The 13,405-nt window shown below is 36.1% G+C and overlaps 1 protein-coding gene across 1 annotated transcript; it reads left to right on the top strand.

Annotated features, from left to right (window-relative positions):
* The first annotated feature begins 270 nt into the window (after positions 1 to 270).
* On the top strand, positions 271 to 13,199 carry LOC132040953 (protein TIFY 10A-like). The gene is made up of 5 exons (XM_059431651.1): positions 271 to 503; positions 1,593 to 1,944; positions 11,873 to 12,120; positions 12,829 to 12,886; positions 12,993 to 13,199. Exons 1-5 carry the CDS (start codon positions 347 to 349, stop codon positions 13,078 to 13,080), a joined length of 903 nt encoding a protein of 300 aa, XP_059287634.1. The 5' UTR covers positions 271 to 346; the 3' UTR covers positions 13,081 to 13,199.
* Positions 13,200 to 13,405: the final 206 nt, after the last annotated feature.

The following is a 13,405-nucleotide window of genomic DNA, read 5'->3' as shown; positions in this document are numbered from 1 at the left end:
CAATAGAATGTGCAATAGAACTCGCGGGAAACACAACACTTATTTAATATAAGCAAAACAAGATAGCTTTCATATATCCACTTGATATTACAGCTAGAAAATTTAAATACTTCCTCCAAAAACATATGGACATCATCATCCTAGTACAATTTATGGTCACTTAGATAAGTACAGTTGTTGTGTTTGATGAAGCAAAATAAACGTGTTAAATTTAATAGATGAAGAAATAAAGAGACCCCACAAGAACAACTACTGATTATTCCACCACTACTAATCAAGAATCAGGACTCATAGTTATCATTCTTCTTCAAGCTAAAGAAGAGAATATATAGCACAGTATATAAACATGTCAAATTGGCAACTTTCTTCATCGTCAGATGGTAAAAATACTTATAGTGAATCCCATGTCATGCAGACTTGTAACTTGTTGAATCAGTATCTCAGTGGAAAGGCCAGCCTCAAAGATCTGAAACTTGGAATCAGTGGCAAAGGAGAAGCCACAGGTGGATCTCACTTTTCCACCTTTTTTGAAGAAAGCTCACTTTTTTAGTTGTTATTTTTCCATATTTATTCTTTCGCATTCTTCTTTCTACTTTATTTATGCTTTTCTTTGAGGAATGTTGGTGTTTCTCAAGTCACAGCAGCTGCAAGTCAGCTACTGTTAGCGGTGGAGCCATAGTGCTAGCTACGAGTTCGGTAGAATCTCGTAGGTTTGGTTCAAATTTTGTTTGTACTAAAAAATTCATTTCATATATATGAAAAATCGAGTCAAAACCCAATAAATAGAAAGAAGTATTATTCAAAATCCATAAATAAAAATTCTAGATTTGCCTATGTAATCTTGTTTGTCTTTTTTTCTTATCATATTTGTACTTTTGCTTTCTTCGTTCTACTTCATTATGATTTTCTTTCAGGAAAACAGATGTCTCTCAAGTCACAATAACTGTAGCAGTTAGATGTTTGTCATTTTCTTATCATATTTGAATTTTAATTATTTTGAGAGATATACAATATTTATCATAATTGGTTTTAGTTTTTCCAAAAAAAAAAAAAAATATATATATATATATATACGTTTTTTTGGCTTTTTTATTGGATATAAATTTAAGTTTTTTTTATTTTATTTTATTTCCCACACGATACCCGGTACCCGCATTAGAGTTCGATTATATCCAGATTCACGACGCGTAGGGTCGCATTCGGGGGGAAGCGCCTCTATCAAGAATTTTTTCATACACAGGGCTTGAACCCGAGATCTCTAATTAAGGAAGCAACAACCTCATCCACTTCACCACATCCTTTGGTGGTATAAGTTAAAAGGTTTTGGAGATTCTTAATTCCCACTTAAAAAAATCCACATTATGTCCTGTTTAGGGAAGAACGTAAACAACTTTAATAGTAAGTTTTTGTGAGGTTATTCTCTCAATATTTTATACTCTTTTTATATCAATAAATTATTCATATATTGCTTAAGTGATCAAATCATATTAAATTATTATATCTTATTTGATATTCTTTTACTATTTTATTTATCATCTTCTAGAATTTATTTATTAGCTTCGCGTGATTACTAATTATTTTTATCCTAACAGCAACCAAGGATTTGTTGACCAACATGGGAGAATCATCAACTACGACAACAGAACAACACCAGGAATTAATAGATCCTGTTTCTAAAAGTGCCACAACAAAATCAACTATGACAACAGAAGTACAAGACCAGAAATTAATAGATCTTGTTGCTGAAAGTGCCACAACAAAATCAACTATGACAACAGAAACAGAAGTACAAAAGCAGAAATTAATAGATCTTGTTGCTGAAAGTGCCACAACAAAATCAACTAAGATAACAGAAGTAGAATACCAGAAATTAATAAATCTTGTTGCTGAAAGTGCCACAACAAAGTCCTCTAGAGAAATGGATGTGTCTAAGGCCAGCAGCAGGTTTGTTCGTTTCTTCAAATTTGCATTCTTGAATTAATAATACTATCCGAATTTGGTATACCTTTAGTTTCGGTTTATGTTACATTCTTTGATTTGAGACGGAATTTCATGAGAAGGAAATTAATTTTTTTGAAATTTGTGATCTCAATCATGTCATATATTTTTGTGGCTATGAAATTTTTAAAATTTGTGGCCTAAACATGTATGTGACTATATAAGCTTTTCTGCGAGCGTAAAACGAGGAGGGTAAAGTTAATTATAAAGTTAATTTTTTTTTTTTTTCTATTATATAGAAGAGTGGTGAGTTGAATCTTCCTTGGGTCCCATTTCCCATTCAATCTCGTACTTTTCTACCTTCACTGTTTTGCCTGCTCATCTAAGTATGCACTACAAAAGATGATGTCATTTCAAATGTAATTTAATAATTATCCTCTAACCACGCGTGACTTCTTATGCCTTTACTTTTCACCATGCCTTTTCTTTATGCTCACATGATTTTAGAGTAAATTTTCTAGAAGGTTACCCATATATTGAAATTGCCTATAAATGTCACTTCTATTTTTTGTAGGCCAAAGTAATAGATAGCTGCCTAAACTTTTTCACATATTCCTTATGACTACTTAAACTGATTGTTGTTCTGATTGAATACCTAAACTCCTCCGAATTTATATCACATAAATACTTTTTGTTGATGTGGCAAAAAAAGTGAAGCACATTCTCCTTTGGGCGCGTTAACTACTCTTAAATATTAATTTTCTTTTTTTTTTTTTTTGTTAAAAACTTACCTCTTTTAAAAAATATGACTTTAATTAAATTTAAAAAAAAATGGGCCCCTGCATTTTTTTTTCTCCAGTTCGTTACCTCCCCCCCACTTCTTCGTCTTCTCCACTTCGTCACCTCCACCCCCCCCCCCCCCCCCCCCCACATCTTTTGATTCTTTAAATAAAAATAATTTGTGAATTAGATGTTTCTTGTGATCACCATTTTCTTTATCTTTTCTAATTCTGAAAAGCACCATCACCATCTTGTTCACCGAAAAAAATGGTGATTTTATTTTTGTGAAAAGAGGAAGAAGATAAAGATGGAGATGAGGAAGAAGACTGGTGATGGAGAAAGGATGGGTAATGACGGGTGGAGGAAAGTAATGGGTGTTTTTTTCGGTGGTTGGTGGGCGGTCAGATGGAGGTGGTGGCGGCTGGCTAATGTTTAAGTTTACATTTATTTATTTTTTACTTAAGTTTTTTTTTAATAATTTTTTGACCCCTCTGCCATATGTCATTTTTAATTGGTCATTTTGTCACGTCACCTCGAGTGTAATACACACATTTTATATTTTTTGCTGATTGTAAAAAAGGTGTCTAAATGGTACAAATTCAGAGGGATTTAGGTGTTCAATTGGAACAAGAGTCAGTTTAAAATAAAATGAGAATATGTGAAAAAATTTAGGGGCATGCATGACTTTGGCCTTTTTTTTTTTAGGACTAGAATATCACCCATTATTATTATTTTCCTCAGAATATACTTAATATATAAAAAAATTCTTCTCTCTTAATTGGCATGTCATGTCACATAAAATTCTATTTTTTTTTTAATAATAACTTTATTTAACTTATCAAATTCATTTAACTCAACCCAACCCGAATCCATTTAACCAACCAACTCATGTCTTATACCCATTTAACCCGATTAAAAAATATCAATGAAGCGTAACTTTTATACCGATTTGAACTTTTTGCATTTTGCACCCTTACGTATGCTCCTTTTTATGATTTGTGTTCTATTCATTTTATTTTATTTTGTTGACGATGCGCACCCTATTTCTTTTACACTGTATCTGAGTAAGTCCCCTAGAGAAGGTCCGTTTGTAAACTAGAGTCGTGATGCTCCGACCGTTGGCAGACTAGCAAAATCACATTGAGCAAAATATTAGATTGTTTTTGTATAATTGTTTGGTATCGAAAAATTGAATAGTGTCAATCCTTGTATGAATTTTTCAAATTAAATGAATTAAAACGGAAATCTTTAATTAAGGGTGGAAAATTACGTCGGAATCTTTGATTAAGGATAAAAGATTTTGTCCATCGCACCCTACACTTCAATGGTAAAATCATTAGCTTCATTGAATATCATCGGCACCTGTCACGGTGCATACTTGTTTAATTCATCAACTCTTTTCGATGCAACTACCCCTCCCCCAGGGAAAGAAGTAAGCAACATTGAACTGGTTATCTATTGTTGTAAGTATTTTGAGATTTTGTAAGAAAATACAGAATTTAGGGTGCATACCGTTAAAAATAAAATAGGAATAGGTTGCAAATCATAAAAGGGAGTATATGTTAAGGGTGCAAAAAAAAAAAAATCCAAAATGGGTATAAAAGTTACGCTTCTTTGATGTTTTCTAACCAGGTTAAATGGATATAGGACTTGAGTTGGTTGGTTAAATGGGTTTGGATTGGTTTGAGTTAAATGGATTTGTTTATTCAAATAAATTTGTAATTAAAAATAGAATTTTAATGTGACATGCCATGTCTATTAGGAGAGAAGGAGGGATTTGTGAGTTTAGTACATTCTGAGAAAAATAATGATAATTGGATGATATTCTAATCCTAAAACAAATAAAAGTGATATTTGTAGGCAATTTTCAATGCATGAGTGACATTTTAGGTACTCCATGATTTCACTTCTTCATTTCATCTACATATTCTTTAGTACTTCTATAATTGATGACATTAATATACACTATTTATATTTAATGGGGGTGTTTTACATCATCTCTCTGTCTCAATTTATGTGATATTTTTTTCTTTTTAGTCAATTCAAAAAATAATAACATATTTCTATATTTAGTAACAATTTAACTTCAAATTTCTCATTTCACTCTTAATGAAATGATTTAAAATCATAAACAACAACAACAACAACCCAGTGAAATCCCACAACGTGGGGTCTAGGGAGGGTAGAGTGTACGCAGACCTTACTCCTACCAGGGTAGGACGGTTGTTCCGAAAGACCTCGGCTCAATAAAAAGCATAAAAAGAGGTCGGATAAGGCTAAGAGATTCAAAGCGATATGGAAATGAAATAACGCAAGCGACACGGATAACATAGGATAATCAAAGCACGGAAATAACGGATAATAGCGTAAATCGAGCACAAGAAATTATCTTTGCGATAACAATGCGACTACTAATAAAGAAGGATAACGAGACTATCTACTAGCCTTCTACCTAATGTCTGGGTCCTCCAAACCCTCTTATTTAGTCATGTCCCTCGGTTCGTAATTGCGCCATGTCGTGTCTAATTACCTCTCCCCAATACTTCTTCGCCTACCCCTTCCCGCTCGTCCGAAACCATCCATGGCCAACCTCTCACACTCCGCACTGTGGCGGCATCCGTGTCTCTCCTCTTCACATGCTCAAACCATCTCAATCTCGCTTCTCGCATCTTGTCTTCCACCGCGGCCACTTCCACCTTGTCCCGAATATCCTCATTCCTAATCCTGTCACTCCTGGTGTGGCCACACATCCATCTCAACATTCTCATCTCAGCAACTTTCATTTTTTGAACGTGAGAGATCTTAACCGTCCAACACTCCGCCCCCATACAACATAGTCGATCTAACCACCACTTTGTGAACTTGACCTTAAGTCGGTGGCACCGCACCTTCTGTCATATAACACTCCCGAAGCAAGCCTCCATTTCATCCACCTCGCTCCAATATGATGTGTGACATCATCGTCAATCTCCTCAGCCTTGCATAATAGACCCAAGATACTTGAAACTACTTTTCTTCTGGATGGCACAGGTACCAAGCCTTACTTCCAAGCCATCCTCCTGAGGTGCTTCACTGAACTTGCACTCTAAGTACTCTGTCTTGATCCTACTCAGCTTAAACCCTTTAGACTCCAGAGTATGTCTCCAACCCTCCAGCTTAGCGTTAACTCCGCTACGAGTCTCGTCGATCGGGACTATGTCATCCGCGAAAAGCATACACCATGGCACCTCACCCGAATTTGCCGCGTCAATCCATCCATCACCAAGGCAAATAAAAACGGACTAAGAGCCGATCCTCGATGCAACCCCATCACAATTGGAAAGTGCTGCGAGTCTCCTCCTACCGTCCTTATCCCGTTTTGGCTCCCTCATACATGTCCTTGATCACCCTAATGTACGCCACATAGGTACACCTTTAGTCTCCAAGCATCTCCATGATCTCTCTGGATCTTTGTCGTAAGCCTTTTCTAGGTCGATGAATACCATGTGTAAGTCCCTCTTCCTCTCCTTATACCGATCCACCCAGCTCTCCTCACAAGATGGATGGCTTTTTGTCTGAGCGTCCGCATGAATCCGAACCGGTTCTCGAAATAGACACGTCTCTCCTCACCCTCATCTCCACCACCCTTTCCCACACTTTCATAGTATGGCGCACAATTTCGATACCTCTATTGTTACGCAACTCGGATATCTCCTTGTTCTTGTATAGAGGATCATTACACTCGACCTCTATTCTTCGAGCATCATTGTCGTCTTAAAGATGACATTAAACAACCTAGTCGCCCACCCAAACTCGCCGGGCCGCGCTGTCTTCCAAAATTCCCCAGGAATCTCGTCAGGTTCGGTCACTCTTCCCTTGCGCATCCTATGAACAACACCCTTAACCTCCTTAACCTTAATACTCCTGCAATACCCAAAATCATGACGCCTTCCCCGTGCTCTAAATCTCCCAACACAATGTCTCTACGTCCCTTCTTCATTCCAAGAGTTTGTAGAAGTATGATCGCCATCTCCGTCTAAGAGTCTCCTCTACCAATACTTTGCCATGCTCGTCCTTGATACACTTCACTTGATCCACATCACGTGCCTTTCTCTCCCTCGCCTTCGCTGGCCCGAACAATTTCTGATCCCCTCCTTTCTCCTCTAGTTCAGCATAAAGGCGTTCAAAAGCTGTCGTTTTTGCCGTCAAAACCGCCAACTTCGCCTCCTTCCTCGCCATCTTATAAAGTTCCCTATTCGTCCACTTCTCCACCTCGTCCTTGCTTTCTATCAACTTCGCATACGCCACCTTCTTTGCTTCCACCTTCCCTTAAACTTCTCCATTCCACCACCAGTCCCCTCGATGTTGACCGCGACTACCAATTGTCGAGACCCCAACACTTCCCTTGCTACCACTCTAATGCAACTAGCCGTCCTATCCCACACGCTGGTCGCATCCCCACTACTATCCCAGGCCCCCATGTCCTTCAATTTCTCTCCCATCTCCAGGGCACTAGTCGTGGTCAAACTCCCCCATTTGATCCTAGATCGGTCATCCACGACCCTCTTCTTTCTCGTCATCTTAATCCCTAAATCCATCACCAAGCAGCTTATGTCGGGTTGTAAGGTAGTCACTCGAATGACCTTACGGCTTTACGTACCTTTATCATCCTTCCTAAGGAGTAAAAAGTCTATCTGAGTCTTAGCCACCGAACTACGGAAGGTTACCAAGTGCTCCTCCTTCTTTGGGAAACTCGAATTGGCTATCACTAACCCAAAAACTCTTGCAAAATCCAAAAGTGAGACTCCTCCTCCATTCCTGTCCCCGAAGCCAAAGCCTCCATGCACATCATCATAACCTCCCGAAATAGGCCCGATGCGCCTATTGAAATCACCTCCTACGAATAGCTTCTCGGCGGCGTATGCCTCCCACTAACTCGTCCAAATCCTCCCAAAGCGCCTCTTCTCCTCCTCGCCTAAGCCACAGCAAGCGCATATGCACTAATAATGTTCAAAGTGAGCCCTTCAACGACCACCTTAATCGACATCATCCTATCAGTGGCTCTCCTAACCTCTACCACCTGGTCCTTTAATTCACTATCTACTAAAATGCCTACCCCATTTCTATACTTCGACCTACCAAAGAACCACAGCTTACACCCGTCTACCTCCTTAGCTTTAGCACCTACCCATTTAGTCTCTTGGACACAAGCTATATTAATCTTCCTTTTCTTAAGAATCTTAACTAGCTCTATGGACTTCCCCGTTAATGTCCCAATGTTCCAAGAACCTACTCTCTAACCTAGACGCTTTTTTAACCCACTTACCCTCCTAACCTCGCCCCGTCCCCGAACGAACATGACCCTAGTCTAGCATCACTAACCAAAGCCCACGTAAACGAGTATGAACTAAAAATTATTCAAAGGTTTAAAGTCAAAGAAATGTAACTACAAGTGTATGGACAAATAATGGATATGGAAATGGTACCAACTCCGCCGAACCGAACTCGGTGGCAGCGAAGACACTATTCAACCTCCGAGCATCGTTCACCGTCGAGTTACTGTTCACCGCTCTTAGAATAATATTCACAATGACACGAAAGGGAGAATAGAAGGGGGGGGGGGGGGGGGGAGAAGAAAGAAAAAGAAAAGAAAAAAAGAAAAAAGGAGAGAGAGAAGAGAGGGTCGGCCGGAAAATGGTGCCGAAAAAGTCGCCAGGCGCAGCGGTGTTACCGCGGCGCCGCGCCGATAAAAAAAAGGGAAAAAGGGGAGAAGAGGAAGAAGAGGAGAAGAAGAAGGAGAGAAGAAGAAGAAGAAGAAAAGGGAAGAGAGAGGGAAAGTAAATCTGGCCGGAAAAGTGGCCGGCGTTACGGGTCGCCGCGCGTCACTCCGAATACGTATGGTCGCCGACGTGGTGGCGGGTGGGGGGGGGGAAGGGAGGGAGCAGCTCTTACCGTTGGTGGAGCAGAGGAGAGAGAAAGCAGAGCAGAGGAGAGAGAGAAGTGGCACTGAGAAAAAATTCAAACAAAACTCTGATTTAAAATCATAGGAATTTCTAATTTTAGACTACAAATTTCAGAAATTTTCCTTTATTTCTTAAACTCCGTGCCTAATCAAATATCCGCTTATAAATTGGGACAAATGGTGTAATATATTGGGGCAGAACTTCTTAAAAATCCAAATGAAGCTCTATGCTTATTCCGTAGTAATTAATTTCATTGTCTTTATGAACTAAATCAAACGTTCATATGTGCCTCTTTCATAAAATAATTTTATTATATAATTAAGAAGGAACTAATTTAACTTATTAATACGCAAGAAACAAATTTAACTTATAAATACACACATATCAAAACAAAACATCAAAATTTAATGCAATAAAAATGTTTGGGAAATAATTAATTTTGATGGAGGATGAAATTCTTCTACTTCTTTTGATTTATAAAAATGTTCTTGAAGTACTTTTTAGAAGTGCTTAATTAATAGTAGTAACAAAGAACAAAACATTAAAATGTGTTTCTTCTCATTGTTGTTGTCTGTTAATAGTAAATGATGTTAAAAAGGTTCAGGTTCACATTGTAATAATTTCATTCCAATATATTAGAAAGTTGAAGAAATGTCGTTTTTGTTTTTATACCCAAATTCTTTCAGAAAATATATACTATACAATATTAAATATTTTTCAATAAGTAGAACTCTTTATGTCAAATCTAGGTTTATTTGGCGAAAATATACCTTAAATATTTGATACCCAAGAACGCGAATATATCAGGAGAGATACCACCAAAGTTGACTTCAAAGTAGCAAACTTTAATTTCTTAGCAGTCTATGTTTTCCCGAAATAGTATTACTTTAACGTTAAATAAACAAATAAATTATGGGAAGAATATCAATTTGCAAATAAATTTCTACTATAATATTTATATAAATAGAATAATCATGTTCAACATGTCTGCTTCTTGATAATTAAATTACTTTTAAGTTTATTTTTTTTTTACTTTTAGCATTTAGTATGTTTTCAAAATTGTTTAAATTTAATTGTTATCAAATATAAAAATATATTATTATTTTTTAAATAGATTAATAAAATATATTATTAATAAATTAAAAGAAAAAGTGTAACAAGGAATATATTAACAAACAAAAAATAATGGATTGTTGGGCCTATGCTAGCACCGGCCAGTGACATCTAGTTCATATATAGAAATGTGTAATTCTCTTTTTAAATAGAATAATTAAACTAGATCTGTTGGAGACTTCAGCCATTTAAATATTAAAATACTAATAATATTTAGATTGTGAGTTATGTTAATTAAGCCTATCAAGTGGGTCGGGCCAGACCGTGCTGGGCCATTTAAACATGGGCCACACCTGGTCCATTCCGGACCGGGCCATAGTTAAGGGGATGGGCTTGGGGAGGCAAAAAGTGTCACTAAAGCCCTACCCGACAGGAGTACACCGCGTTTTAGTTAGTGGGTCAGCTTAGGCTAGTTTTAGTTTTGATAAAAATATTATATTATTAAAATAGACATTTACATTTACTAATAATAATAAAATTAACATTAACATCTAATGATAAAATTGGTAAGCTAAAGAAAAATTAGTCGTTGTCCAATTCAAAAAGCTAGCCGTTGTAAATTTTAAAAACTAATTATTGCCAATTTTACTTGAACCCCTAATATGAATAAACTACACTTTGACCATATTTCCAAACTATAAATACCCCTCCATTCTTCTTCATTTTCACACAATTCTCTCTTTATCTAAATTTGTTATTCAACTAGTGTACATTTCTACTCTCAACTCCACCTTCTAGCATAAAGGTAAATAGTTTCCAAATATAGAAAGGGGTCATTCTTTTTACACGGACTAATAAGGAAATAGGTTCACGTAAATTGAAACGCAAGGAATATTATATTTGGTATAATCTACGTATCCACTGTATATATGACATGCTAATGAAATATTTACTTTTATATAAAACTATCACAATCTAATATATACTGAAAATATATTAATGGTATATTTGTTGAGAAAAAAAAAAGATTGTGTAGCTCTAAGATACAATTTCAAATAAAACTAAAGTACTCCGTAAAAAGAGACTCCTAATTTATTGGGATACAATGTTTTTGAAATATTTATTATTAGTAATAAATGTAGTAATTTCTTAAATATGTTAAAAATGTTATAAAACTTGCTATTCTTGATGAACTGTAAAAATTGTGCCATTTACGTACATGATTTCTAAATTTGACGCATCAAGCAAATATCTCTTCTCTTTTTTTTTTTAATTCTAAGTGGGCCGGGTTAGGCCGGTGCCGCTGGTTATCACAGCTACCGGTGGTGGTGGGGCTATTCACTTATCCTCCATAAATTAATAAATCCCATATAGCCCAGCCCTTTCCCCCTTAGCAAGGTCCATATCGGCCCGGCCCGGCCCACTTGACAAGCTTAATGTTAATGGCTTCAAAACAAGATTATGGTCATAATTTCTTCCAAACCACTACGTCGTATTCTTCCCAAAATCTGAAATGTAACTTCATTTCTTTCATCCACTCATCCACTATCTACCCTACTACTTAATTACTTATTAGATTATCCACCAACTTAGTAACACATGTTTATTACCCATTATTATTTTATTCCACGGAAGAAAAATTATACTTATAACTAGGAGTGTTTCCTGCATGTATGGTGTATGAAAAATATTGTTAGTGTGTATGTAAAATTGAGATTGTGTCGTGAGAAAGGAAAAAATAGAGTCTAATCGGTCTTTAACTATTATTCACTATAAAAGAGAGTATTATTTTGTTGAGGGAGAGTGTCCTTTGTGTGTGGATTTTGGATTCATCAATAGCTAGTCCAAAGTTTGTTCGAATAACACGACATTGTCAGCTTATTGTATTCTAGAGGGGATAAGTCAGAGTATTACAGTGAGCTTCATATACTTAAAGAAAGTCTGGAGTATTACAATGAGCTTGAATATACTTAAAGAAAACGTGATATCCGCGCTGAAGAATTTTTCTTCTTTATTACATTTTTCAATTGAATTTGTATTTTAACCAACAGAAAATAGTGTTACATAAACCGAGGCAAAGGGAGCATCATTTTCCTCCATTTTCATTATGATCTGAATATTAATGTGAGACAGTACTGCTGTTTCTTTGACTTTTGCAGCAAGGAGATACTACCAAATAAGGATGAGGAAAAGCCAGCCCAACTGTCTATATTCTATGGGGGTAAAGTGATGGTTTTTGATGATTTCCCAGCAGACAAAGTCAGAGCAATCATTTTATTAGCTAGCAAAGGAATCCCTCACAACTCTTGTGCCATTTTTCAGACCAGCACCATCGACAAAACTGGTCCACTTAAGTTGGGCTCTGATTTAAAACAGCAAGCAGAGACTTATGGAGCTAACAGCTTTGGTAAGTATTTTACTCCCCCAGTCTCAAATTATTTGTCGTATTTTTCTTTTATACGCCCCTTAAGAAAACATTAATTAGGAGTCAGTACTCCCTCCCGTCCATTTTAAAATGTTGTTTTAGCTAAACAAATTTAACCAAAACAAGTATTGTTATAGGAACAAAAAAGACATTTCCAAACCTACCCTTGCTACCATAAATGATCTATAAGTATGATTTTCCAAAAGTCTACAATAATATTAGTTATGCCTCAGTCTCAAACAAGTTGAGATCGACTATATGAATCATCATTGATCTTATATTTGAGGATTTCTCATGAATTAATAAGTTTTACACTGATTGTCAACATACCACAATTCTCATCCTTTATCCAGATTCAAGACCAACAATGTGAACAAGCTCACACAGGTGGAATATATTATCTTAAAACGTCTAAGGGTTATTAATTTCTCTTTTTGAGGAGATACAAATGGTAGTTTACTCAAACAACCCTTATATGATTAATATACTAATTTCTTAAAAGATATGATAAAACCTTAAACGACATTTTAAGTGGACCATAGAAATCAAATACAACTATTCAAATATTGCACGGTCGCAAAGACGAATCGAGGAGATAAGCGAGGAGTGTAATAAATTTTCATAATATGTATATATGCACTCACTATGTTTAAATAATAAGTCTGCCTCTTTCTTGCTTGTGCTCTTCAGATTTACCTATTGCAAGAAGATCTTCACTTTATAGGTTCCTTGAGAAGAGAAAAGATAAGTAAGAAATTATATTTCTGCAACACTAGTATATGTTCATATTCTTTTTTTATATATAGTACTGACTGGTCTCACATTTTTTCTCTTTTATGGTGTCTTTGATCTAGGGACCCGGCTAGAGTGCCGTACCAAATGCCCAATCCGTTGCCATCTTCTTCAAGGACCAGTGAAGGCCATTTTGATCTCAACTTCTAGTTATAATCAACTACACGTCTAGTATACCGATGAGTTATATGTATCGATAGGATTGCCGAAAAATTAATTAGTAAGTAGTACCTAAGACTGATGATGAAAGCTTGATATAAAGATTTATCTATTGTTTTATGTCAATTTTACTTAATTATACAAAAAATGTGTATATTGTTAGTGTACAATGTTTCGCTCTGTTGTTATAAATGTAATTCTCCATATTGTTTGTCGTTGTCAGTCCATATCCAACTTACACTAAGTATAGGAACTGATCTAAAATCTTAAGATAGTGTTATTGCACTCGTTATTAACCTGTGACAAATGCAAACAT

The sequence above is a fragment of the Lycium ferocissimum genome, chromosome 12 (assembly GCF_029784015.1).
Source record: "Lycium ferocissimum isolate CSIRO_LF1 chromosome 12, AGI_CSIRO_Lferr_CH_V1, whole genome shotgun sequence".
In the NCBI taxonomy this organism is placed as follows: domain Eukaryota; kingdom Viridiplantae; phylum Streptophyta; class Magnoliopsida; order Solanales; family Solanaceae; genus Lycium; species Lycium ferocissimum.
This window is presented reverse-complemented; position numbering and strand designations above follow the sequence as displayed.

Bases quoted from the DNA above. Each gene is read 5' to 3' on its own strand.
- LOC132040953 (XM_059431651.1), top strand. From the start codon at position 347: ATGTCAAATTGGCAACTTTCTTCATCGTCAGATGGTAAAAATACTTAT. The intron at 504-1,592 runs GTGGATCTCACT...TTATCCTAACAG, and splicing joins TGGCAAAGGAGAAGCCACAG to CAACCAAGGATTTGTTGACC. The intron at 1,945-11,872 runs GTTTGTTCGTTT...TGACTTTTGCAG, and splicing joins GTGTCTAAGGCCAGCAGCAG to CAAGGAGATACTACCAAATA.